This window comes from Microtus pennsylvanicus, chromosome X, assembly GCF_037038515.1.
Source record: "Microtus pennsylvanicus isolate mMicPen1 chromosome X, mMicPen1.hap1, whole genome shotgun sequence".
NCBI classification, from domain to species: Eukaryota; Metazoa; Chordata; class Mammalia; order Rodentia; family Cricetidae; genus Microtus; species Microtus pennsylvanicus.
Window position 1 is genome coordinate 86488202 of NC_134601.1, and position 27890 is coordinate 86516091.

The 27890-nt window shown below is 50.6% G+C and overlaps 1 protein-coding gene across 3 annotated transcripts; it reads right to left on the reverse strand.

Annotated features, from left to right (window-relative positions):
* Window positions 1–2905: 2905 nt before the first annotated feature.
* Window positions 2906–27805, reverse strand: Nlgn3 (neuroligin 3). 3 transcript variants are annotated; one of them, XM_075956612.1, is made up of 8 exons: window positions 27650–27774; window positions 24515–25177; window positions 23817–23876; window positions 19872–19931; window positions 18083–18232; window positions 11227–11412; window positions 8051–8840; window positions 2906–7390 (listed from the first exon to the last, which is right to left on the reverse strand). In XM_075956612.1, the coding sequence occupies exons 2-8, from the start codon at window positions 24969–24971 to the stop codon at window positions 6547–6549; spliced, it is 2547 nt and encodes an 848-aa protein (XP_075812727.1). In that variant the 5' UTR covers window positions 24972–25177; window positions 27650–27774; the 3' UTR covers window positions 2906–6546. The 3 variants fall into 3 exon arrangements, with proteins under 3 accessions (XP_075812727.1, XP_075812728.1, XP_075812729.1); XM_075956613.1 differs by lacking the exon at window positions 23817–23876 and having other exon boundaries at window positions 27650–27805; XM_075956614.1 differs by lacking the exons at window positions 19872–19931; window positions 23817–23876 and having other exon boundaries at window positions 27650–27797.
* Window positions 27806–27890: the final 85 nt, after the last annotated feature.

Below are 27890 nucleotides of genomic sequence, written 5' to 3' on the forward strand. Positions count from 1 at the left end.
TGCATCCCAGCTGCTTATCCTGGGGAAGAGATGGACAGACTGACAGTGTGCTGGGTCAGGGACCAGCTTGCAACCCTGCACAACAGAAGATTCACCTTGTTTTGCTTGAGGCAAAGGCATCACTAAGAGCCAGAGTGTGGGGAATATGGAAAATGGATTCGGGCTCCTTCCAATCCGGGACTCCAGAACAGATTGAGAAGATCCAGTCTGCAATGGTCCGACTGTGCTAAGGAGACTTTCTCTTCCCTGGAATTACTCAAGCAGGGGCAAGATCAGTCCTTGGCGAAGAGTTTGCCTAACCTAGTGAGGCCATACAGCATGAATTTGGAATTCAAATAGAGACGAGAGGTGAAAACTAGCTATAGCCGGCTGAGAAGGTACCTCTTAACCCTCTGCTTTCAATCTCCCTGCCTCTGGCCCACTCTGACCCTCTGCTCCAGAAATATTTTCCTGAATACTTTCTCATGGGACCTTTCAGATGAAGAAGTATCACAATATCTCAGTGAGCCTAGAGGTTACCTGGTCAGCCCTTCAATCAACCACATCAGCCCTGGTCGGTGGTTGTCCAGTCACAGCTTGACTGTCTCTGGTGATAGGGACTATTGCCCTTCGGGCAGTCCACTCTAATTGTGGAGTGCTATTAACACATCAAAGCGCGCATGTTAAGATCTTAGGGCATTCGTTTCCCCCCCCCCCAAAACCATTGATAAGAAATTCCAAAAGACTCCAAGGGACTGCAATCATGAACTGAAACTTTTATCACAATTTTTCTTTATTAAAAAAAGGAAAAAGCAGGGTTGCCAATGGAGCTCGGTGGGTACAGAGCTTAGTGAGCATGCATAAGGCCTTGGCTTCCATTCCTACCAGTGCCAAATCTGGACATGATGGCACACACCTGTGGTCCCAGGACTCAGGCGATGGAAGCAGGAGGATCAGAAACTGGAGTCATATTCGCTGCACAGAGAATTTGAGGTCAGCCTGGGCTACATGCAGAGAGCAAAGAAAAAGAAAAAAGAAAAAAACCCACAAACAAAACAAAAACCCCCACAAAACAATAAGCAAGTAAATAAATAATTATTTTTAAAAGGCAAAAATAGCAGGTTTTTGTTTATTTAAAAGAGCAGCTTTTTAATGCTAAATCCAAATCTGTTTTCCTAGAACGTCCGCCCATCAGCTCTTGGGGCATTTGGACTTACATCCACAGAACAAGCCTACAGCTTCAAGCCAGCACTCAGGAAGGAGGTGCAGGTGGATCTCTGTGAGTTTGAAGCCAGCCTGGTCTATAGAGAGAATTCCAGGCTACCTATGAAGATCCTGTCTCAAACCAAACCAAACCAATATACCAGGCCTACATTTCTCCCCCACGATCCCATAATACTTTGCTCACATTAGACACCCATTTCCAGGCACACTCTTGTCCTCTTGCTGTCACCACTCTGCTCTAAGCATTTGTGGTCATCTTTGTTGAAGTCTGGTGCCTGGAACTGAAGAGCGGGTACTATGTGTGATCTGAGGAGGACAGAAGAGGACACAAGAGGACACGAGCTGCTCCTCTCTCATTTTGAGGGCTATCCTGAGTGACACTTCACACATCCTTCACTTACGCTGCTACATCTCGGACTTCGGAAAAGGGAATTTACCTCTAGTAAAGTTAGTTAGTTGGTAAAACTGACCTAGTGACCAAAACAGAATCTTTTTGCATATGATCGCTTGAGCAGTTAAGAGTCGTGTCCCCACCCCCACACAGCTACCTTTACCCACTCAGAAATTTTCTGTCTTGCCCCAAGAATGCTTTGTCTAATCTCAGGCAAATGTGGCCATGACCTTTTCTTCATGGATTTTTCCGGTCTCCCCAGCGAAAGGGGTGAGCCGAGTGGGGAAATGATTTCTGTTTCTGGACTCTGTAGGGCTGAGCAATCTTTATTTTGTTTTGTGAGTGATACCCAAGGGGCCTTGCATTCATTTGCCTTCCATGGGTTCCACATTTGTTGATCTGTAACTGTGGGATTCACCTTTCCTCATAACAGGTCACCCCGAGGCTGAAGAACATATCCATTGCATTTTCTGTGGGGTTTTCAAAACCACCGTCAGGTGCTCTGCAGATATGCTGTGTGGGCTGTTGCCGAGCAAACTGTGACGTGACGTGGAGCACTTCTGAGCAGCCAGAGGCTTCCGGGGGCTACGCTGTTTTCCTTTCACCCTGGTTCCTAATAGTATGTGCCCAGATGAGTGTCTTCAGCCCTGATAGTTATATAAGATAGCACAGCGACAGCCCCTCCAGTCATGGCTACCATTCTTGCATGGACATTTTAAACCTCTGAGTATTCATACACACTGCAAATATAGATCCTAAGATAGTTGTGTCCAGTGCCCTATACTTAAATACCAATGATCTGTGAGATGTGGGCTCAGGGCTGCTGTTCAGCAATGAGGCCCAGACCATGAAAACACCATGGGTCTAGGATGGCTGTCAGTCATCTTAAATTCCCGTCTGGCTTGGAAATCGCCTTATCTCTTCAAGCCTTTGAATGGTGTGGGGAGCAACTGAAGCTTCTCACTGGGGGGTGGGGTCCTTGACTTTGTTATGGTATCTTGAGGGTGTGAGAAGAAATGCTGTCTAAATCACCCTAATTTTGAGCCTCTCTATTATGAGAGGACTCAAGGGAATACCGGAAATGGGGCATCTAAAGGTTAAACCTGAAAATGCAGACAAAATGGCCCCCAAAGGTGGCATTAGCCAGGCTCTCAGAGGGTGAAAGATACCGCATGGTCCTTCTATTCGGCAGCTACGCTGAGGGTTTTTAGGGTACCCAGAGCCCCTCCTCAACACACCTTGGCCACTCGTTGGTCTTCTCTTAGTCTTGTTTCTACTCTCATCCTCAGAAGGAGTGCAGCACACAGGCCATAAAAGAACACAGCTCGCTCTTTATTCAGGAGTCACATTTTAAAGATGCTCAGAACACACTTGTTACATAGTAGGTATTTGGCAAACCATTGGATGTTCTTCATCAGTTTCCTTCTTTCTATAGTAAAAAAAAGCAACCTAGGGTCGGGCATGGTGGTGCACACTGCCTTTAATCCCGGCACTCGGCGGCAGAGGCAGGCAGATCTCTGTAAATTCAAGACCAGCCTGGTCTACAGAGTAAGTTCCAGGACAGCCAGGGCTACATAGAGAGACCTTGTCTCAAACAAAACAAGACAAGACAAAACAAAACAAACATAAAAAACAACCTGGGGGGCTGGAGAGATGACTCAGTGGCGAAGGGCATGTGTTATGATTGCAGAGGGCTTGAGTTCAGTTCCTAGCACACTTGACCTATGATTGATAGCTGCCTGTAACTACTGCTCCAGGGGATCTGATGTGCACACACATATACATAGAACTAAAATCCGGGGTTGGAGACACTGACTCAATAGTTAAGAGCACTTGTTACTCTTGCAGAGGACCTGGGTTCAGTTCTCAGCACCCACGTAGTAGCTCACAATCATTCGTAACTCCAGTTCCAGGCAGGGGATCCAATCCCTTCTTCTGACCTCCATGGGCATCAGGCACACACATGTTGCACATCCATATATACAGGCAAAACATTCATACATATAAAATAAAATAAAATAAATAAATCTAAAAAAATAAAAATAAAATCTTTAAAAAGAGAACATTTTGCTGGATGTGGTGGTACACACCTTTAATTCCAGCTCTCCAGAAACAAAGACAGGTGGATGTCTGTGAGTTCCAGGCCAGCCTGGTCTACACAGCAAGTTTCAGGCCAGCCAGGGCTACATAGTAAGACCCTGTCTCAAAAAAGAAAAGAAAAGAAAAAAAAAAGAAAAGAAAAGAAAAAGAAAAGAAATCAAAATCAAAGCAAACAAAGCAACCCATCAGCAGAGCATTTGGCCTAGAGATGTCACTTTTCTACAGAGCTTTCCTGCTTCCCCACCAACTTGAAGTGTGCTCACCAAAGCTAGAGCTGCTGCTGCTTTGGGTGCCTAAGCACTGCACCACGGCACTGACGACAGGCTCATAAACTATTGGGTCAAATTCTAGGTCTCTTTTTCATTTACTTTTGTTCTTCTTTCTTGACAGGGTCTTGGGGATGGAAGAATGGTTAAGTGATTAGCACCTCCTGCTCCTCTAGAGAACCTGAGTTAGGTTTCTAGCACCCATGTCTGGCAGCTTGCAAACACCTGTAACTCCAGCTCCCAGAGATTGGATACCCTCTTCTGGCCTCCAGGGAACCTGCATATGTATGGCACACACACACACACACACACACACACACACACGAAAAAAAAAAAAGACAGAGCCTCAGGTATTCCAGGCATGCCTCAAGTTCACTATGTAGCTGAGGATAACCTCGAACTCCTGACCTTCCCTTTCCTATTCCTCCTCCCAGGTGTAAGTGGGCTGGACTATGCACCTCTGGGTTGACTTATTTTTTAAGAGTCACTCTATGATCACTTCCCAGGTCCTCCCTGATGTTTTTGTTACTATATGCTAGTATCTTTGTTTCAAACAGAATAAAGAAAAGAAGCTATTTCCCAATCATGAAATCACTCAAAACGCACTCCTCTCCCAGCCCTTCTGTTAACCATTGCCCCCGCTCCAGTGCCAGGCACCACATTAGCCTAGTAGTCCTGGCTTTGGGTCTTTGTGTGCACTACCCGCCCTTGCTCCCTCTGCACATCAGCCTGCCATGGGATGGCTCATCTCCTGATTTTCTCAGGGTCACTTTGAACAAATTCTATTCCTGGCTTCTGAGGTATCAGCAGCCTTGCCCAACTGTCACACTTGATGAACAGATTTCAAGTTCAGCCCTTCGAGTCACAGAGGACAATAGAAAACCCCATGATGCTAACTAACCCTATGGGACCTCTTCCTGACTCCATCCCCCAGAGTTGTCAGGGAGCCACTAGTGACAGTCCCCGAGAGAAACTGATCTCTGATGACTTCTGCTATTCCAGTTCACAGAAAAGGAAACCTGCATCCCTTGAGGGAAGGAGATTGGCCCTTCTGTAAGTCAATGGAGGCAGAGGCCACGTGTACTGCATTTCCAAAGGAGAAAGAATTTCAGCAGGTCAGAGGTCAAGCCTCCCCCTAGCCCCCAGTCCGAGTTGGGGGCAGGGTGATGACCATGGTAGTGGTGGCATCGGAGGAGGTGGTGGCAGCAGTGGTGGTGGCCTGGTGGCAGAGGAGTAAGGAAGTATTATTTTTGCTGTTTCATTAGGAGGCCCGAGGCGATGACAGGTTTCAGCTGCAGGAACTCTGAGCGCTGCGGGCAGGAGGGTGGTAGAGCAGCATGGATTAGCATCAGAGAGGCTTTAGGCAGGGGGCCCAGGGCAAGTAGAGCACAGCCCGGACTTGCAGGAGCTACCAGGCAGGAGGTCTCAGGCTGCTGGAGGATTGCGCTTCCAGCCTGAGCAGGCGCCTGGCTTCCAGGGGTTGCTCGGGCAGGCCTGTGCACGGGAGGCAGGTTGGGAGTGCTAACTGGATTTTTTATTTTTATATCAAGACACTGTGTTTAAAATTTTTACAAAGGACAAACTCCGTGGGTTTCCGTTAGTGTTTTAAGAACTTTTCTTTAAAAAAAAAAAAGAAGAAGAAAAGAAAAAGCCAACAACAACCAAAAAAACCAAAAACCAAAAACCAAAAAAAAACCACCGCTGTTTTGAAAGAGAAATGACAGACACAAAGAGACTGTAAAGAAAAGGGGGCAAATTTCTGATATCATTTCCCCAAGGGCAGAGGCAGAACCCAGATTATATACCCAGAGGTCCAATAAGATCCGGGCCTCCACAGTACTTAGTTTACCGAACCTAGGCTCCCCTGGTCTAGCCAGGCTGATGCTGCAGTCCTCTACAGGGCCACAGCCAGGTTGGTGCTCTGTCCTTGATGGCCCTCCAGCCCCATCCATTGCTAGCCTCTTCCTCCTTTCACCCCATAGTCTTGCTCCCATCTGTTACTGTCTTGGAGGGTCCTTTTCCTTGGTCTGGTCGTATGAAGCAACACTGGGAGTCCCAGAACCAGAGAGTCCTGATCTTCAAGCCCTCCCTTCCAGAGCTGCTTAGCATTCAACGGGCTGGAAAAACATTGGTTCCAATTTTTTTAAAAATCAACAAAAACAAGACCCAGAGAAAAGACCAAGTCTGGGGGAGGAAGAGCTATCCTGCTCTTGAAAGCTCCCAAGTCTGCAGTTGGTTAGACGGTGCAGTTCCAAGAAGGCGAGCACCAAGGGAGTGTCCGGCTGTGGCTTTCCAGGGCCCCAGGAGTGTCTGGTCGGGTTCAGGGATCTGGCTCCAGCTGCTATTCCATGGGCCCTTGGTACCAAGGACTCATATGTGTCCCCATTTGAAGGGCCTGTTCAGGTTCACTTCTGGATTTGTGTTTTTGTACATGCGGGTGCATGTCCACATCTGTCTGTGTTTGTGCAGATGGGTCTGCTGTAGGGTGTGGGTGCGTGCGTGTACATATATGTGTATGTGTGTGCATGTGTGTTTGTGGGGCTGGGAGGGAGGGGGCTGGGAGATGGGTTGTGCTCCGCGCTAGAGCTATACACGGGTAGTGGAGTGTGAGTGGGGCAGCCCAGTACTGTTGAACCCCGCGGCAAAGGTGTTATAGGGGTGCAAGGTCTGCAGCCCAACCAGGGAGTTGGGAATCATAGTGATGGTGTTGGGGGTCATGAGTGGGATGTCATCAGGGGACCGCCGCAGGGTCAGGGTATAGTCGGGCAATGCTGTGAGGCGCAGTGTGTCGTGGGGTGGGCCAGCCTCACATTCGTGGTGAGTGGGCCCCAACTGTAATGCTGCCAGCTCCTCCTCTGGAGCAGTTCCCAATTCAGGGGCACCAGTTCCCCTCTGGGGACTAGGCTGCCTCAGGGGCTCCTGGCGCCGTTTGTCCTTACGGTAATAAAGGGCAGCAAAGGCCAACACATTGAGAAACAGGAGGGAGGCCCCCACGGCAATGGTGACACTTAGTTCAGTGGAGTAGTCTCGAGGGTTCTCGACCAGGAGTGGCCCTGCATCCTGGTCCCCATTCCAGGACCCAGGGGCATTCTCATTGCTGTAGGCGGGTGAGATGGCTGGCCGCTTGGTGCTCCAGGTCTTGCCATTGGGCCTGCGAGTGATGTGGGAGCTGTGGGTGGTGTCCGGGGGCGGCACTTTGGTGGTCGTGGATGTATAGTGGAACATGTCATGCAGGTTGTACAGGTGGGGCACCAGGTGTTTCCAAAAGGCTACCTTGGTGGCTCGGTAATGATCACGAACCCTTGGTTTCAGCCCGATGTGAAGGTAGAGCTGGTCCCGGGGATTGTATTTGGACCAGGCCACTTCCTCAAAGCGGTTGGCCTTGGTGTGAATGAACTTGGTATCCTGGGGTACCGGCTTGTTGGGATCCCTGAAATACCACATTGAAACCTAGGGTCACCATGCTACCTGGAGAAAGGAAAAGGCCCAGCCTCCTTCCTTTCACACCCACCGCTCTAAAATTTCCCACCGCTCCCATGTTTTTCAGGGTCCTGTCGCCGCCCCCACTCCTTTCTTCCCCAGGGCTTGAACTAGTTCCCATGGCAGGCAGCATGAAAACCTCTCATTCTTCCCTGAGCTCATCCGCTGCCATCAGGCTGTGCTAATGCTTTGTCTTCTCACACGCCATTGAGTATCTATCAGTCCTTTCAGCTGCCCAGTTTTATCAAGAGCCCTTGGAAGACTCTTTCCAAGTGCGCGTTCTTCCCCTTTCATATTGCCTTTGGCCAGCTAACCTTGACTCCCACGATTCTACCAGTAATGCCTTCCTGTTCAGTTCAGATGCCTCAACAGACACAATTATTGTTTGGTGGTGCTGGGTACCAGGGCCTGGGGCATGCTAAACAAGAACTCTACTACCTCCTTCAACAAAAAGTTGAAGGAGGGAAAATAGTGCAGAACCGTGACAAGAAGGGGAATAAAGGTGTCACCAAGCAAGATCTAGGGACTTGCACAGGAAGGGAGGTAATAGAAGAGGTTAGGCAGAGGAGCATGCTGGGGTCCCAAAGAAGACACCCCATTTTCTACTCACCCAGTCTTGGCAAAGTTGGTCCAATAGGTCATAACAACAGCGCTGAGCATAACGTCATTCTTGGAGAAGTTGCAGGGGAAAAGGTCAGTGGGACCTACCATAGGGACACCAAAGACGTAGGGCACTTCATCCCCATGAGCTGCATCTGACCACGCGGGCTTCATGAGGCTCTGGCAGTGATGGTAGAAGGCGTAAAAGTAGGTAGGTGAGCCATATCGGGCATGCAGATCAGCCGTCACCACTGAAGGTTCCACCCACTGGTGGTCAGTGAAGAGCGCCACCAGGGTTTTACGGCGGGTCTCAGGGTTGTCACGATCTGCCCAGTCTGTGTACATAAACTTGATGGTCTCCCGCAAGGTGTCCTTACCCTCAGGGTAGCCATACAGATTGTCCACAAAATTGGAGACAGAGTAGTCAAAGTCAGTGCCCGAGACACCATCCTCAGGGTCTACCACCCCTTCTACAAACTTGAGACCCTCACCCTGGTTGACACCTAGCATGATATCATAGTTGAGGAATTCTCCCTGTTCCATAAGGATCTCAGGGTCATCAGGAATGACATCACCATCAATCACAGGGCCAAAAGCCACATGGTAGCGGGCTGGCTGAATGTCCTGTTCTACCAGCTCCTTGGCGCTCTTTTGTCGAAGACAATCCACCATATCCACGGTGTCCAGCACATTACAGCCCACTTTGTCTGCCAGCAAACTGGTGTACTTCACTGGTTGGTAGTTCACAGCCCAGCTAGATAGAGCAGAGCCACTTTGGATGATGGCCCTCTGGAAAAGCCCTATAGAATACAGGTGGCACTGGGTCAGAGCTGTCATGTCACATATGAGCATAAAACACCTTTTATCCTTTCTCACTGAGGTCACCCTCTGCTGTGGATTGGCTAGGAAGGAGGAGATGGCAGGGCAGAACCAGAGTGGGGCTGCCGAGCTCCTTTGATTCCCTTCCTGTGGATCCCTCCCCCCACCACCCTGCCACATACACACAGTTTCCCAGTCCTGGTATAGGGGCTGGCAACTTGGGGGTTAAAGGAAATGCCAGGAAGAATTAACCCCTTGGGGCCCAGAAATGGGCCTCCTTATGCTCTTTCCTCTCTTTATCACTCGTTGTCTCTCTCTCTTGCTTCCTGCCCAGCTGGGCCCAGTTCTGTGCCAACGCACCACCAGAGAGCTGGCGCTTACACCACAAAGGGGTCTTTTTCATGAGAGATGAGAAATGCAGGCAGGAGAGAGCCCCACATTCTGGGAGTTGAGGGATGAATCCCAAGAGCAAAGGCCCTGGGGTCTGAGAATCTCCTGGCACGTGCCCTAGCAGTGTGGATTCTCCACAGATCCTCTTTTGCTGAAGCTATGGACATATCACATCCAGATTCCCCATAGCTAGAGGGACCCCATCCCCCAAATTCAAAAAGAAGATTCCTCCAGCTCTCAAAAGAAAGAACTATCTTTCTCTAGCTGCAATACTCCCAAGGGAGAATTTGGCTCTCACATACTCAGGGCCAAAGGAAAGATGCTTTTGCATGAGCAGAGAGGAGGAGAGAAGTATGGGTTAGAGAGGGAGGGGGGAGAGAGAGCGAGAGAGAGAAAGAGGGAGGGAGGGAGGGAGGGGGAGAGAGGGGGGGAGAGAGCCATTTTCTCAGATCTCCTCCATGATACATTTATTAGTGCGGGGATGAAACCCAGAGCATCCCACGGGGTAGGCAAGTGCTTTGTCACTGAGCCACACCTCTACCCGGAGAGAACAAATCTTTAAAGAGGCCAGGTCTCTAGAGCCACAATCCCCCTTAAGATACACAGCACAGTGTTGTTCCAGTCAGAAGAGGTGCCAGGCCTCTCTCCAGACACGGGCACCCTTACAGCCAGTCATCTCACCCTCCTCTAGGGGAAAAAAAAGAGGACTCTGTTCTCTCTACTCTCACCTAGAAACAGATACTCTTTCTGGTGGTGCTGGGGATGTAACTCAGGTCTCCTTCCTTCCATTCATTCATTCATTCATTCATTCATTCATATTCTCTCCCTGTCTGTGTGTGCATGCGCGTGCATGCGTGCGTGTGTGTGTGTGTGCCTTCTTTTTCTGAGACAAAGTCCTGCAGGTAACCCTGGCTGGCCTCAAACTTGCGGCAGTCCTCCTGCCTCAGTCTCCTAGGCACTGAGATTGCAGGTATGCCCCACCACGCCCGACTTCCCATTCCCTCTCTTTGCAGATGCAAGCGACACTTTAGTTTTCCATCAGTGTCATTTCTAGAGGGACACAGGGACATAGCTTCTGGTGTAGTAACAATGCTTCCTCGCATTCAGAGACAAGCCTTCTTCAAAAGATGGTCAGGCTTCTTGAAAGAGTGCTCCCTCACGGGGTCAATCTCAACTATAAAAATGTGTTCTCACTCACGTTTTTCCTCACTTTAGAGAAGGGCACTTGTTTCAAGGACAATTTTTCTCCATAAGAAGCTCAGCTTTGCCTCTCAGAGATATATTGTTCTCTATAGTCTAGATGGAAAGAGAACATTCCCCTGCCTAGCAAAATAGGGCTTATGCAAGTCCTTCGGAAAGTCACTGGCAGAGAGAGGGACCCACATCAGAAACAGGGTAAAAGTGAGTGTTCTTTAAGTGAGGGGTAGAGCCCTGGAGGGAGTCTCTGGTCTAACAACGGTCTGCTTCCCTCAGAGCAGCTGATGTCCTAGGCCAGAGTCTCACTTCAGACCCATCTCTCATACTAGACCATTTCTCCTCTTGTTCAGACTTTTTCCCCAAGAAAGGTAGACAATGAGTGTTTCTTACACCTAGAAACCAATTTTCACCTTAGATTTTGACTCTGAAGTAACATGCCCCTCATACGGAAAGATTTCCTCGCCTGTAAGGAACTATTGTCCCTTCAGAGAGGCGTTCTGTTCCCGTTCTCCCAAATAAGCCTCCCATGTGAGCCGCACATCGTTCTCAGGGTGCAAATGGAGATTATTCTTCCGCATGAGGAGAAGTAGCTCTCTCTGCACGAACAATTGCCTTCCCACCCCCTCCCCCTCAAGGGACACGGAACTGGTGGCAAAGGCCTGGTTGATTCTCCTGGGCACATCTGGGATCTGAAGCCAGGCATTCTGGAGCCTGGGATACCTGAAACTCAAGGTGTACCAGCATCAAACTCTTCTACATTGGTCCTCAAGAGCTACTCACCCTCAGAATGATGAGACAGTGTGAGGAGGCTGACACAGGATGCACCAATGCCCGAGCCAAAGACCGTGATTCGACGGGGATCTCCTCCAAAGAAGGCAATATTCTCACTCACCCAGCGGAGGGCCTGGATTTGGTCAAGGAGCCCATAGTTGCCCTTGGCAGCCTGATCCCCGGTGCTTAGGAAACCTAGATTCAACAGAAGGCAGAGGAGAATGAAGGTGAAGGGATGCAGGACTTAGGTTAGGATGGCACGGAATGGATTTGGGAAAGTGTCACATGGAGGGGATGCATGCAGCCATGTAACACTTCCCACCTCAATAATGCTAACACAAACCGCTGCTTCTTTTTGCAAGGTCCAGCATCACCAATACAGGCAGGGTAAAGCCCCTGCTTCCCTCCCATGATCCGGTTTGGACAGAGGGGCCAGAGCATTTGAAGTGGTTGTTTCCTCTAGGAAACAACTGAAGGGCCTGCAAGTGGCCAGAACTCAGCATTCTCTGCCCTGATGTAGTATCTGGGGGTGTGATCCTGACATCAGGCAAGATACGGTGCAGAAAGCAAGGACCCTGGAGCCAAACAGCCCTTGGTTAAATTCAGCATCTTAGACATGTGGCCTTCAGCAAGTTATTTAAAATCTCTGGGCTGTAGTTTCCTCTTCTGTAAAATGGGGATAAAAATACCTCAAAGGGTTGTAACGAGGATAAAATGAGCAGAAGGCAAGCACATGGTAGAGCTACAGTTACATTTTCCCCTTCTTTCTCTCTCTGAAGTGAGGAGCACACAGGCAGCACTCCCTAAGCTCCCCTTGCCCACCCCGTGCAAATCTGTCCAGCTCCAATTCTTCCCAGGGATTTGGTAAGGCCCCCTTCCCATCACTCTCAGGGCAGGTCCTCATTTCCCTTCCTCCAACACCTAAGCAATCAAAAACTCTAGGGGATGCAGCCCAGCGGTCTGTGTTAACAAGCTCTCCAGGTGCTGCTGATGCCTGCTAAAGTTGAGAAGCCACTGGGTCAGATCATCTTTTTCATCTGGTGGAGAGACGAGGAAGTCAGTGCACTGCGTTACCACAGAAACAGGTCTTCCCGCCCACCCACTGGGATTTGCTGCTGAGGAGACTACATGTCACCATGGAGACTACCTTCCCACCCACCTGCTGGGATTTGCTGCTGTGGAGACTTGTTACCATGGAGACTACCTTCCCGCCCACCTGCTGGCTATCCCACAGAGATGCCCTATATCACCCCCTCCCATTTTAGGCTGATCCTGTTGCCTCGTTCCTCTATCTCCTCCTTGATCCCTGGGTTCCTTGGAAGGCTCCGTCTATTTTCTCCTGCCCTAGGCTTCTGGAAGGGTCCTTTCCAGGTGGGTGTAATTGCTGTGCTCCTACACACTGGAAATCCAAACTTGGATCAGTATTCTTTGACTCTGCAGTTAAAAGCCTGTTCGCAGCACCTGGAATCAGCTTGGTTCAGGGCCATGTTAGAAGAGCCCACAGCTCGCAGAGAGCTGGCTGGCATTTCTGGCAGTCTGCAGGCAAAAGCTTAATTCAAATAGAGCAGAGCCAAGCAGGCAGAAACCACATCTCTGTCTTTCCCAGGTCTTTCTATGCCTAGCTTCTGCAAAAAAAAAATCATTTTACCATCTTTGAGGGTGTTATTAATTTCCTTTGGTAAAATTAAGTATGTAAGTAGTTATTAATTCCCCCCAGAACCTTGGAACATGTCTTTCATAACCCCAAGTTCCAGATAAGAAAAGGAGAGGAGATTAGAGTAAGCTTGAGCAACAGTAAGTGGAAGGACTCTAGTTCCTTCAGATGGGGCTGGGTGGGCAGCATCTCTGTTGTGGGAAGTCCCATTCAAAAATGCAAGTGATTCCGGTGAATCTTAAAACCTATACTGGGCTGGGGGTGGTGGCAAAAAAAAACACCCCAACAACCAACTAAGCAAACAAACAACAAAAAACCCTATGCCAGCCAACACCCATCTCAACTACCTAAGCCTTGAGGTGTGCTAGCAAAATTTATCATGTGTCTGCCTTCTCTCCTCTCACTCCCCTGTATCATTTTTCCCTTTCTTTCACTTAGACAATAGCCGATTTGGCTCCAGTCTTTGTCAAGGCATGTTCAGTGAGATATGTTAAAGTTGTCTGTCCTTGCTGTGCATGGTTGGGGCACACTTCCATGGCACTCAGAAGGCAGAGGCAGGAGAAGTTTGAGTTCAAGGCCTCATGGAGTGAGTTTAAGGCCACCTGGACTACAGGGCAAGATCCTAGGGAGAAAGCAGGGAGTTGGGAGGGAGGGAGAGGGAGGGAGGGAGACAGATTCACACAGTCAGAGATCTGCCTGAAAAGCCCAAGTAGAGGGTTTGGCCATACCTCTGTTCCCTCACACCTCATGAGCTTCCAGAGAAGGAATAGTGACGTATGTGGCTGGGGCCAGCCATTGATCCTCACTGCACAGAGTTCTTCTAGTACCCTAGCCAGCAGGCTCAGAAGGTGATGGGTTAAGAATGACTGACCAGGAGTGCACAAAGCCTTGCAGTCTAAGAAAGAAGCCACTCATCGATTGCTTCCTAGAATTGTGGCCATTCACAGAAACTGTGTGAGAATAAAGACTCCAATACCCGACTCCACAAGTTGTCAAAATAAATCTGAGTCAGCCTCCTTGAACCCAAGTTTATACTGCAGTATACATAAGCTGCTTGTCAACAGAAGATGGAGGAATCTGGCAGATTGTATCAAAACTAGGTATTTGTGTCACTCCAGGACTGTCACTCACCATGCAGTCAGTTTGCCTGGAAGATACCTGAGCAATGATGTGGAATTAAGTGAATTTTGGAACCCCGAATAAAACTTGGCAAGTCTGTATGTTCTCAGTATATCCACTACTTCTAGATATACCCACATCCTATATCCTGGAGGATTCCTTTTGTTTTGTTGGCCCCAAGTCCAGTGGGAGTGTCTCAAATAACAGCTACCCCTCTGGCTTGGCAGGTCAGGGGTTGGGGGAGATCTCCCGGAATTAACTTGCTGACATTCTCAAGATTCTTAGGGAAGCTTCTCCATGGACTGGCTGTACTCAGTGCTCAGGAGATGCTAGTGGGAGGGCAGGCAAGTGAATGCATGTAACTGGAGTCCAAAACTGGCCACCTGCTTTTTTTTTTAAATATACTTTGGAAAATAAAACAACAGGGCCTCAGCTACACAGCAAGCTCCCCAAGCATCAGGAACAAACTCATGTTCTACAGCGAGTGCCAAGAGACAAAAACATCTTGTATGTACCCAGAAGGCAATCAGTGGCTTATTGATTATATTTGTGTTCCAGAACAGGCACTGAAGAGGATGTAGGGAGTGGTTGGGAACTCCTGACCGGATCTCAGCCCAGAACTCTGTCGAAGTGTGGAGTAGTGTTCTTTGTAACACTAATTGCTTAGCTCAAGGATGTACTTCTCTGATTACCCAGATGAGAGGAGGTGCTAAAGTCAGTGTTCTTAGCCTGAGTGCCATGGCTGAGCTTCAGGGGGCACTGCCAAGTCCTCTTTTTAACTACTAGTGTGCTGAGTGTGGTGATGTGTGCCTCTATTCCCAGTAGTTAGATGCATGGCAGGAGGGTCTCAAGGTTAAGGTTGCCTGCGCTACTCGGTGAGACTTAGTCTTTTGTTTGTTTGTTTGGTTAGGTTGGTTGGTTAGTTGGGTGTTTTGCTTTTGCTTTTTTGAGACAGGGTTTCTCTGTGTACCAGCCCTGGCTGTCCTGGAACTCACTCTGTAGACCAGGCTGGCCTCCAACTCACAGAGATCTGCCTGCCTCTTAAAGGTGTGTGCCACCACTGCCTGGCAAGACTCAGTCTTTAAAAACAAAAATTACATGTGTGTGTCTGTATTGTTTTGATGAAGATCCATAATCTCAGGAGAGTGTAAGGAGTTCTCATAGAGAAGCTGAAAAGTAGAGTGGCTGAGGAGACAAGAGGGACATTCCAACCAGGACAGCACACAGAGGGCTCCCGACCAGCCACCGTTCATGCAGCCCACAGCTCCTGGCTGATTCCATGGAGACCTTGAATCCTACCGAAAGCTGGTGTTTCCTCTCTGCCTCACATCCCAGTGGCACTCCCAACTTCTTTTCTCTCATCTGTCATTTTATTCTTTTCCTTACTTTCACCTCACTTTCGTTCTCCTCCAGTCCTTTCTTTTCTTCCGTTCCTTGCCGCTCTGCTAACATAGCATCAGCTCATATGCTTAGTATTCTCTGCACATCCCAGGACACCTTGTAAAACGCACTCTCGTATTTAGAATTCCTGAAAGCCACTGAATCGAGTATTTTCTTTTAGTTAGAGGAAAGAAATCAGCGAATTGCTTTGGGCTACTAGTTACTATGTGTGGATGTATGTTGTCTGTCTGCGGTTACTGTGTGTGGATGTATGTTGTCTGTCTGCGGTTACATTTGTGCCTTTGTTGCTCTTTCAGAACTGTGTGGCCCTAGTGTGTGAATTTACAGTCACCTCTGTGGTACAATGACACTTAGATCCCCTTTCTCAATGGGACACAGGAGCCTTGCCATGGTGTCTGAGGCAGTACAGGAAGACAGGGGGACATGGAAGAAGCATGAAATCTAAAGCCCATCAGATCATGAAGAGACCAAAGAGGTGCCCTACGTGTTCCATACCCAAGATCCCAGGGAGCCACCGAAGAAGACACAATCTAAAGCATTTTTCAGGCGTATCATTTCCCTAGAGGTTTGGTATTTTTTTCCTTTGTTTCTTGTTTTGTTTTGTTTTTGAGATAGAGTCTCACTATGTAGGCCTGGGTGTTCTAGAACTCGATATGTAGACCAGGTTGACTTTGAACTCACACAGACCCACCTACCTGTGCCTTCTAAGTGCTGGAATTAAAGGCATGCACCACCACACCTAGCTTCATTTCTCCAGATCGACACCAAATAGGTGTATATCCCACACAGACTTGTGGGTAAGTCAAGAGGAGACTGCCATTCTGTGCATATAACCCCGCCCAGAAGCAAAATGCAGGGCCATGGGGGCCGCTGGGCCTGGAACTGGCAAAGCAATATAGGCAAATTCAAACAAGCTCCTGCCCAGCAAGCACACAAACTGCTGATTCAACATCTGGGCCCACAGACCCCCACAGAAACTCTTGAGGACACAATCCCCCAGGGAAGAAGATGGCTTCCTCATGCCACCACCAGAATATGGAAGCTGGATGATCATCTAAAAGGGAGCAAGGGCCTATATGCTCTGTAACCTCCTCTGGGTGTTTGTTTACCTCAAGACCTTGGCTACCGATGGATCCTGGCAGTCATCAAAGGAGGCATAAACAAGATAGAGAAACAGCCTAAAGCACCCAAACAGCCAGAGTATGTGGTAGGTAGGATCCACGGTGGTACATGGGGAGAGGCTTTGGCCAATACATGTGTGTGGGTATGGATAGGCACACATAATGGGTAAGAGTGAAGAGATAAATGTGTGTGTACACGTATGTACACGAGGGAGTCTGAATGTGGCTAGGGTAGATAGAAGTGTGTGTGTGCAGATGCAGCTCTAGGTACAAGGATGTATGAGTATTTGAGCGGTAAGGGGTGAGCACATGTGTATGTATTGGGTATATCTTGGCAGAGAATATGTGGAAAGACTGTAGACATGTGCATCCAACTAGGTATGTGGAGGGAGGGGTCTATTTGGTGTGCATGTATGAGGGGTTATATGTCTAGTGAATTGGAATGGTAACTGGTGTGGAAGCAGAGGGTGTGTGTGTGTGTGCGCGCGCGTAGCTGTAAATTTGTGGGGTGGGTGCTGTGGACACGTAGGAAGCTAAATGCATGCAAAGAGAAAGAATGTTGGTTTGTGCTATGTAGAGTAGGGGAAAGAGAGGTGTATGCATATGTGAAGCACATCATGTGTGAAGTGAATGCACAAGTGAGCCGTGTGGGAGGATACAGATGTGTGCTGTGCATGTGTTGTATGTGGTGTGTATGTAGGGCTAGTGGAGGGCATAGCTATGTATACATAACTATGTGGAATCTGGGTGTGGATGTACAGAGTCTAGGTGTTTATGTAAGGTGCAATAGAAGGGCAGCAAAACTTGCGACTCTGGGAGTGTATGGTATTTATGGCGTGGCTGTGGCTAAAAGATGCAGCGCAGCATGTTTAAGAGCGTGTGTATATATAGGAAAGGTGGGAGAAGTCTGTGTGGGGTGTGCATGTGGAGCATATAGTGTGTGGGTCTATGGATATGTGTGAGCGAGACTGGATGTGTCTCGCTCTGTGCGGGTTGTGTAGGAGGAGGCTGGAGCTGTCTGCGCATGTGCTTCAGGGAGCGAAAAGTATTTGTATGCGTGGGAGTGGGTGGATGGACGTGATGTGTGAGTGTATAAGGGTGTGTGGTTACAGGGTGGATTAGAAGGCATATCTGTATGTGCATATGTACTTAGGACTGTGGGGCTGGGTGGGTAGCCATGAAGATAAGACTCCAGAAAACTAACAGGGCCTACAAAACCCAGCCAAGCAGAGGTCTGGTAATAGAGGCCTGACTTGAGAGTTGGTGCAAAGTTTAAACCATACCTGGTGGCCCATGCCCAAAATCTCAGCACTGGGGAGGTGGAATCAGGAAGATCAGGAGTTCAAGACTAGCCTAAGCTATACCCTGTCTAACCCCACCTTTTAAAAAAAGTATAAAATTTGAATTGAATTTCCATTGGCATCTAAATATTCTGAAATGGGACCTGGGGATGAAAGAAAGCCCCTGGTCACTGGTCATTAACAGCAGTTAGAGAACCAACTTCCCCCAAATTCTTTTCCCCTCCCTTCAAAGCCAGCCTTCCTTCTAGGCACCTGGCAGAGAACCATACCTAGCACCCCGACCCGATAGTTGAGGGTGATGACGATGACGTTGCCATAACTTGCAAGAACGCTGCCATCAATCATGTTGCCTGTCCCTTCCATGTAAGAACCTCCGTGGATGTAGACCATGACAGGCTTAGCACCACTGTCGCGGATGTCTGTAAGGAGAAGGGGTGAGACACAGGCTAGGTAGGATGCCCTTGCTCCCCTACCCCCGCCAGCCCTGGGGGGGGTGCGGGCAGCAAAGCTATTCCAGGTGCCAGGACACCACCGCCATCTCTAAGGGCAGGACTCACGGGGCTGCTAGGCCCAGAGTTCAAGTACTGGCCAGAGAGCTGAACCTGTATAATATTTTGAAAGATTTGAGTTTCAAGCACCCCCCCAACTGAAAATGGCCCTGTGGGCATAATTCCTCTGGCCTGGGTGACCACAGCTGGCTTCTGGGATAGTAAGGAATAACAAGGGCTTGGTAATCCCTTAGCAGCACCAGGTGAGTTCCTGCCCTGCGCACCCAGGAGTCCTGGGACCTGACATGGCTTTAGAAAGCAGGAGCTGGGGAGCCCTGAAACCCCCAGGACTAGACCAGTTACATGGAAAAACGGCCATTGGCAGCAGCTGGATCCCCCCCAGTGCAGACAAAGACGAAAAGGGTGGGGAGAAGGGGTGGCACAGGGAGAGAACAGGAAGGTGGGGAAAGGGGGGGAGTGGATGGTAGAGATGGGGTGGGGGAACCTTATAGACATGGTTTCTTAACCACATGCCCGTATCCCCCATTCTTCCTGGGCAAACTTAGCTGGAAACACTGGGGTGGAGCAGAACGTGGCATGAGTTAAGATATAGAAGTCTCTATTCAGGCCAGTGCCTGAGGGCTCAGCAAGGGGTCCTCCCGAGCCCAGTCAGCACCGTGTTGGGCTGGAGCAGTCAAGAGAAGGCTCCAGACCCGACCTTGGCTTGTCTGTCACCTGTCAGTCTGTGAGCTGGCCCGCTCTCTGCCACACCGGCACAGCCCTGCCAGTCACCAGTGAATCCCCTGAACTGCCTGGCCCCTCCAGGGCCTCCAAAGGGGCAGGCCCAGAGCATGGGTGGAGAAGGGACTGCTCTCGGCTGCAGCACAAACAATCTTGTTACCTCATGGAGGAAGGCTGGTCCCATCACTACTCGAGAACCTTAGTTCATCTGCTGATGGCTGTGGTATCTGGGCCACAGCCTGGCTCATTAGGCCACAGTTTTTCTGGTTCTGTCCCCAACCTACTGCAACCTCTGGCCCTGTGGCCATCTTTCTTCTGGGGAAGAAAGCTGGGAAAGTGCTAGCCTTGAATGTCCCTCCCTTGCCCCTTGGTGTATCCTAGCAGGGCCACTCTCCCGGGAGCTAGGCTCCTCACGAGACCCAGAGGCCTCCTTAGTGAATCCCAGACACCCTGTCACCGCCCAGTTTTACTTGTGCCTCCTCCCACCCTCCCTGGCCCTGCTTGCCCTTCACCATTTCTGCTACCACATATGGGCAGGTGCCCATGAATCATAGAAGATGGGAGAGGGGCAGAAGCCAGGGCCAGGAAGACGCCCTCCCTATGGCTCTACTTATGGTCAGTCTCCTGCTCCTGCCAGCCGTATCTATCCATTACCCCAGAAGTCCCAGTGGCCAATAAGGCCAAAGACGAAGGAACAGCCCAGCGGCTTTGTACAGGAACAGAAACACACCAACGGACGGACAGACAGACAGACGGGGCTTCTCCCCATTGAGAAGGGGAGGGGCTCTGTGCCATGCACCAGCCGCCGCGCCCTGCAGCCCCCAAATACCTTCATCTTCATCCCCGTCATTATCCGCTAAGTCCTCGCCCTGTTTCTTAGCGCCGGATCCTGGGGACCAGACACGGGGAGACACAACAGCACAGAACAGAGAACAAAACAGAGAGAGAATTCAAAAACAGCATGACTGCAGTGTGGCCCAGCAAGCCAGCTCTGAGCCTGGGCCCAGGACAGGCAGGAGGGATGGCAAGAACTGAGGGAATGGGTGGGCTGAGGCCCAGACCTTCATCAGGATGATGGTGTTGCAGGCCTCTGCTGTGCTGACCTCCCTACACCTCCCTGCCCCGCCTCCCTGTCCCCAACCAAGTTTATTTAGTTAGGAAGGAGGTAGCAGCAGGTGGGCTGGGGCACAGAGCCGGAGGCCCACTTGTGGAAACTTCATTTCGGATGGATGGAAGGGCTGCATGTGTAGGCACAGGCAGGATGAGCTGGAGGGCAGGGAAAGGTCCTGAAGGTGAGGAGTGACATTGCCAGCATCTGCGGATATCTATGTGATATACTTAGGGCGGAAGTGATTACCCGGGACCCCGGGTCTGAGCTCCCAGGTCCCAGTGGGCAGATTCAAGCCCGGCCTCAGCTGACCCTGATTCCCGCAGGAGAAGATGGGAGATGAAATTTTTCCTCTGGCCTTGTTCACTGGGCATCCCCTGCTCTTGATAATGGTAAATAGGAACCACTTTTAAGAGCAGCAAGTGTTGCTCTAGGAGAGAGCCAGAGGGGGAGGAGAGGAGGGGAGGAGAAGGGAATGGAGGAGGGAGGGAGAGAGGAGAGAGAGAGAAAGAGAGAGAGAAATGGATCCTACCATATGCTGAGTACTGAACATCTACCACACGCCAGACATATTCTACTTCTACTGCTTGATCCTCACATCCCAGTGAGGTCGGCATCATTTTTATTCCTCTTTCACTGATGGGGAAACTGAGGTTCAGAGAGGTAAAGTGACTTGCTCAAGATAACACAGCTAGGAAGTGCTAGAGTGTGGATCAAACCCAGGTCTGCTTGACTCCGAAGCCCTTATGGTCTTTCCACTGCATCATGCCACCTCTCAGGGGTGAGGGAAAGGGAACGAAGAAATAGATGAGAGAAGAGGTGGAGCATGACAGGAGAGGAGAGGAAAGAGACTAGAGGAGGAAGGAAGAGATTTAGGACCTGGGAGGGTTGGCTGGCACCATTTCTAGTTCTGAGGAGACTAGAAGAACATCTTAGAATGGCTGTAAAAAGACACGATCTACTACTGCCTGGTTGCTGGTCAGTGTCAAAATGGAAGTAATTCTGCTGGTACCACACCTTACCCTCTTGCTTCCATGATCACAGATACCTTGAACCTGGAGCAAGCAGAGGGCCCTCTTTCTCTGTTGGTCTGCACTCTGGTGACTGAATATCCTTAGAGTTATCGATCAAAACAGTAACAACCCTTATGCTACAAGATGCTTTTCCAACTCAGGCAAAAACCCAGCTCTAGTAGAAATAACTTCTGGCTTCCTGAACTTCCGGTGGCACCTACTGTCTTAACACGTTAGCTCAGCACCTGCTGGTCTTGCCCTCAGAATCTCAATGAGACATGGCCGCACAGTGAATCAGCCACCCAGCAGAATCACTCCTTCCTAAACATAAATTCCTTTCAACTCCATGGAGGCAGGGCTAGGGCAGGTCCTTCCCAGGATACCCTTCACTTCGGGAACTCCTTCTGAGAAGCTCTGGGGGTTCTTGGCTTGTTACATCACCCCAGCCTTGCCCCAGTCTCCCCTGTACAGATGTCTTTGCTCCTTCAGCATGTCCTTGATGAACAATTCCTTGCTGCCATGGCTTTACCAGGTACCACTCCCAGACATGGCACCAGGTAGGATCCTACAGAGGCCACCCCAGCTGTCCTGTCCATTTCACACACACACACACACACACACACACACACACACACACACACACGCACCCTGTATGCCCAAAGAGGCAAGATTTGTAGCTTTTTCAGATGGCTAACAGACCCAGGATAGGGAACTAATTTGAACAGCTAAACAAATGACCTGCCCTATCCTGTCTAAAGCCCCCTTCCCAGTGCCTACGGACTTAAGAAATCCAGCAAAGCTGTAATACCAGCCTAGGAGCGTCTTCCAAACAATGATTAAACTCCGTTCACATCCCAACAGCACCTTGCCCATCGTCCACAGTTAAAATTGGCAAAATATTCACACTGCGTGGTGGCTTCCAGTCAGCAATCTGGCCAAAATCTCAGTAAGAGCTTGGCCTGCTATAGGCTCTTCCTGGAGCCCTGAAAGACCTTCCTAAGCAGTGGCTAATAGTAATACCATCTCTTCCTCATCCCACTGCACCCCACTAAGTAGTACCTCAGGAGAGCAGCTTCGAAACCCTTTCCCTAAATACACGTGCAGGTTAATGGAAGGTTACAGCCACGATGGTCTTTCTGCCTTTCCATGTGGAAATGGAGGCTCTTAAAAAAAAAAAGGAAGACTGACCTCTGAGCCTGGGCTATATAAAGAGCTCATGGCCAGCCCAAGCTGCATGGCAAGACCCTGCCTCCAAAAGCAAAACAAAACACAGCAAAGCAAAGAAAAATGAGAGAGAATCAAAAGAGTGACATATGAGTTGGCAGCGGAGGCTAGGTCACAGGGGTTGTGCTTCCTAGGCCAGCGTTCTTGCTGCTGGGGGCAGACTGTACTAGAGAAATCCTTCATTTGCATGAGAGCCTTTGCTCACTTCCTACTGCGCAGGAGGGGCCTGGGCTGGATGTCAAGAGAGGTAAAACACTGTTCTTAAGGGCAGCTAGTCGGACTCCCTTCTCCAGTGGGCATCAAAAGCCCTCCACATCAGGAGCTATAGAATGTGCTGATTCTACGGTTGTCCTTAGAGATTCTCATTCAGTAGGGATTGTTCCATCCCAAGAATCATGATGACACGGGAGAAACCCTGCCCTAGAGCATCAGAGGAAAACAAAGGCCAGGCTTGTAAGGGTTGAGTTGTGGTTGTCGTTGTTCCTTAGGCTGTTACCAGAGTCGACTGACCCAACCCAGTCACTTCTGATCTATGCTTTAGGGAGGTGGCATTGGTCAGGTGGAAGTTACCTCCATGGGCTACAGTGGAAAGAACATTCCCTGAGGGCTAAGAGCCCTAGGTTTTGGCCTCAGATCTGCTCTAGACTGGCAACAGGGCCTTGTGCAGCAAGTCACTCCCCTGGGCTCGGTTCCTCATCTGTAAAATCGGAATACTGCTTCCTGCCTTGCTTGCTTCCCTAATGTGGAGAGGAATCTATGAGGTAAATATAAGAACCCTGGCAGAAAACATAAAGTGGTGCGCAAACAGGAAACACTGCAATATGGGGAAACAAATCCCTTCATCAGGAGGGTGAATCTCAAACTGGCTTTCTTTAGAGTCTCCAGTGTGCCGAGGTTTCCAGTTTCTGCCACGGGAGTAGCCTGACTCCTTCAGCTCTGGTCAGAGGTGGTGAGGCAGGGGCAGGGAGGGCGCTACACAAGAGCAGCTAAATCTGTGTACCCGAGTTTCTCCTAGGTTTCAGTGGGGGAGGTTCAAGTATAGACCTTCAACCCAGGACTGAGTACTGGAGAGATGGTCCTCATATCTGCACTGGCTGCAGGGGAAGGTGGAGCTTCTGGCTCCATCTTGACTGCCGGCTTTCTTCTGAGGTGTTACCAAAAGAAGCACTGGGTCTATCTTCGGCACACTCCTTAGGGAAGCTGGGAAGATTAGAAGCGATGGGCTTTCTGCTTCTGTTCTGAACCTGCCTTAGGCAAAACAGCCAGGGCCCTTGGAGGAGGTGGAACCTTAAGCCTGGGACCTTAAGTCTGCTTACAACCCTCTCAACTTGGGCTACTTGAAGGAAGGCTGGGTCCTCAGGGGCAGGGGCAGGTGGGCAAGCAGCCCTCCCTCTCTCTCTCTCTCCCTCCCCGCCGGCTCGCTACCTACCTCCTTTCCTACAAATTTTCTTGTTGGGCTTTCGGGCGCATTCCTTGGAAATCCGCTTTACTGTAAAATGAATAAAAAACTAAAAAATAACAGGAGGCCTCTGCCCAGGGGCATGCATCCCCCCCACCCAGGCCCCAGGAGCTGAGCTGCTCTGCAGCGGCGGCGCATGGCAGAGAGCCTGTCCCACCATCTCCTTGTTTCTGTCACTTACCTTAATGTGACCCCCGCGGGAGGAGGCATCAGCTAGTGGAAGAGGAGGCACCTAAGCATCTCCAACCAGGCTTGCCCCCCTGTCCCCCACACACACCCAGCTCCCTCAGCCACACACACCTACCACCTTTTGAAGCAGGTGGAAATGGCAACAGGGGGGCCTGGTGGAGCCAGCATCCTCCCGCGGGCAGCTGCCAGCAGTCACCCATACTCCCCCAGGGTACCCCCATCCAGCACTGGACCTAGACCTGTCAAAGCTCTCAGGCCTGGCCAGCCCCCTTCTGGCACCAGTGTCACTCATACATGGGAGCTCGGACAATGCTGGGAGAGGAAGAACAGGGAGGGGAAAGGCCAAGCGGAGTGATGGTTAGAAGCATCTTCACAGACAGACAGACGCATGCTGCAGGGCACACAACCACATGCAAGCCACAAACACAACAGGGCAGGCGGGAGGCAAGGAGGGCACAATGCCTGGCCGCAGCACTCACCATCTTCCGTGGGCACATAGACATTCAAGTAGAGGCAGTCTTCATTGGGCTCCTGGATGTAAGTTGCAACGATATCCAAGTTGGCAGTGAACCAGACTGGCAGCATAACTTCGGGCACAGCTGTGTGGATGTTCTGGGGGCACACTGGGGGAAAGTGTGTGGCGTTCCGGATGCCTGACCAGGATGGGGGTGGTTCAGGGGGCAGGAAGCGTTTCTCGCCGATCGGGGGAGCTGCGTAGGGTACCCCCAGGTACTGGTCCACAGGACCCAGGATCTCACTGGGCAATGGTACTCTGGCACCCCTTAGCTTCCCAAAGTGAGTATTGACTGTGGGTGCTGGGGTCTGTGTACTGGCCCTCAGCACCAAACTGAGGAACCACAGCGTGAGACACAGACTCCGGCCAACTGTGGGCGTGGGGCTCAGGGACAGCGAGGGCAGGCCAAGCTGCAGCCACATGTTCCGGGCAGGGGTACTGGCAGGAGAGGCAGACTCCGGGGTCACAGCATCAGCCCAATAGGCAGCCCCTTCATGGCCACACTGACTTGAACCTCAAAACTGAGCTCTCGAGGGACACCTACAGGTGCCCAGCAACGCAGAGAGCAGAGAGCCGGTCGTCCAAGCACCACCACTTCGAAAGAGGGCTCCCTTAGGGCCAGACAGGCCTGTGGAAAGAGGGAAGCATGTGTCATCCAAGATGGTCTGTGAGGGCTGGACAATCAGTCTTTGGGACCCTGGTGGGCATAGCCTATTTTCCCACAATTAGAGGTCTCACATGCCCAGGGTTCCGGGCACTCACAGACGACCCATTGCTTTTCAAAGCTATTTTATGTGCCTGGCCATGGTTGGGAAAAAAAATCTAAGGAGATGAACAGAGTGACAGTTGTGGCCATTGCAAATTCAGTTCCCGACTCTGGCTCCATCATTAGTGGAGTTCACCATGGTCTTCTGGAGTCAGAGCATGCAGTGATAGGAAGAGCTGGAAGTACGGCTTCCAGTATGGCTGCCAACTTCATTCCAGGACAAGAAAATAAAAGCTGCAGCCAGGCAGAGGGTCCCACCGAGATATGCCCTTTCCCCTCAGGCAGGGCAGGGAGCACCACAGCTATTTCCCTAAGTCCAAAGACCCTTCCTCGCCCCTCCTTGACTGTTCTCCCCAGCCTCCGCAGCTGCCAAGTCCTTAAACCTTTGTCATTGCTGCTGTCTAGCTCTTCATTCACAGCCAATGCTAGAACCAAAGGCAAAAATCCGTCTGCTGAGCACGCTAGGCATTGTGGATGCTAGTCTAGTGTAAAATAAACAACAGGGTGTAGGGACATACACTTGGAACTCATGAAATAAACTCACAAAGACTCAAAGAGGGAGTGAGGGACCAAGCCAGGATCACAGACACTGCAATATTCACTGGTAGAGACATACATTCCAAACCCACAGAGATCCCCTCATTCAGTCCCACATTCCAAAACAGACTGCCTCACACAGCCAGAGCCTCACAGTGATACATTCACACACACACACAGAGACCTACTGAAACAAAATCACACATACCCGCATAGGTAAATATCCAGACACAAGCGGCATAATGGTGACACATAGGTGGAGACAGAAACAGAAATAGCAACACACTCAGACACACAGGTCTTCTGACACAGTTACAGTCAACACATATACACAGGCACACGGACATGTGTGTCCCGCATGGACACACATGCACACAATGAGCATGCAAGCACGCACTTGTACACACGCACACACAGAAACACATTTAGTTTTCCCCCCCTTTTCTCCCGCCTTCCAAGATTGCAGGCATGTTCCTTTAAGAAGTGGCTGAAGGGGTGGGGGAGGGAAATTGGGAACGACCGACCGGCAAACGGCCACCAAGGGAGGGGAATGTGTGTGTGGTGTGTGTGTGTGTGTGTGTGTGTGTGTGTGTGTGTGTGTGTGTGTGAGAGAGAGAGAGAGAGAGAGAGAGAGAGAGAGAGAGGCAGGAAAGCAGGCAGGCAGATAAAGTGACTAAAGGGATGGGGGCTCAGAGGAAATGGGGAGCAAAGTATGGGGTGGGGAGATCCCAGACACTGCCCAGAATGCACCCGGGTGAAGAGGAGGAGAGGAGGAGGGGAAGGGGAAGGAAGGGGTAGAGGGAGGTGGGGCAGGAGGGAGTGGGTGGGTGTGTATATGGGGGGGGTAGTCCGCAGCTGAGTTCACACAATCCCCCCATTCACCGTCTCCATGGCAACTCTGGGGCACAGACCGCTCATTCACACGGCTTCCCTGCCAGCACCCCCCCTCCGTTAACCCCCTAGATGCTGCCCCCACCTCATAAATTCCATTAACCCTTTCTAGAGGCCTTCTTTTCCAGTAACCCTTCGGCGCCAAATGCCAAATTCCCCTATTGAGTCAGTTCGCTGCAGCCCCTCCCTCTGGTGAACACCTAGACAAACCAACCGACCCCCAAATGCCCTCTGTACCCTAGGACCCACTGTGAGTTCCCAAGGCCAAGATCTCCATTCTGGTCCAACTTGCAATTTGGGAGAAGACAAGGGGAGGCAGCAATGCTGGGATGAGAATGGCATCTAAGGGGACTTTGGGGGCTGGAGCGGTGTTGGGTAAGGGGCATTGTGTTGGAATGGACCAGTGTTGAGAACTGCAGAATTGGGGGCTATGTGGGTTTGGAATGGTATTGGAGGATGAAATTGCCCTAGAATGGGGAGGATAGAATAAAGGCCTCCGTTGGGTGGGGGGGCTGCAGAGAGTGGGGGAGGGAACCTGGCTATAAGATGCTATGATGGAAGGGGGATGGGGGTGCACTGCAGGGGAGGGGGTATTGGCAATGTGCAATACTAGAATGGGGCTGGGGGCTCTCGTTAGGGGTATTTTGGTGAGCATGCAGGCTGGACCATAGAAATAGAGAGACCATGGGCGGGAGGATGATAGGGATGCAGGATTTAGGGAGGAGGTAGAAGAGAAAAGCAAAGCGAGGGAGGGTTGGGAGGTCAGGGGTACCTATGGAGAACATGGGGTTGAGAAGGATGGGAGCCACTGGCTGGGGAGGTGGAGGGACCCGGGATTGGGAGGGGACAGGATTGGGGAAAGGTATGGGCAGCTAGAGGATGAGAGACCGGAGCAGGCGGCCTCACCTGTTCCCCAGGCGGCTGCAAACGACTGAACCCGGCCAAGGACCACCCATATCGCCTCCAGGCCAAGGGCTCCGCACCCGAATCCCCGAGATCAGCTCTCCGGCAGCCTGGCTGCTGTGCCCGCGCACCGAGGGGGCGCGCTGCGCGTGCCCGGACACGGGGGGCGCGGTCCCTGGCATTAACTCCTTTTGTGCCAGTGATGGCTCAAGTCCTGGGGCATGGCCCAATACCCCCATTCCAT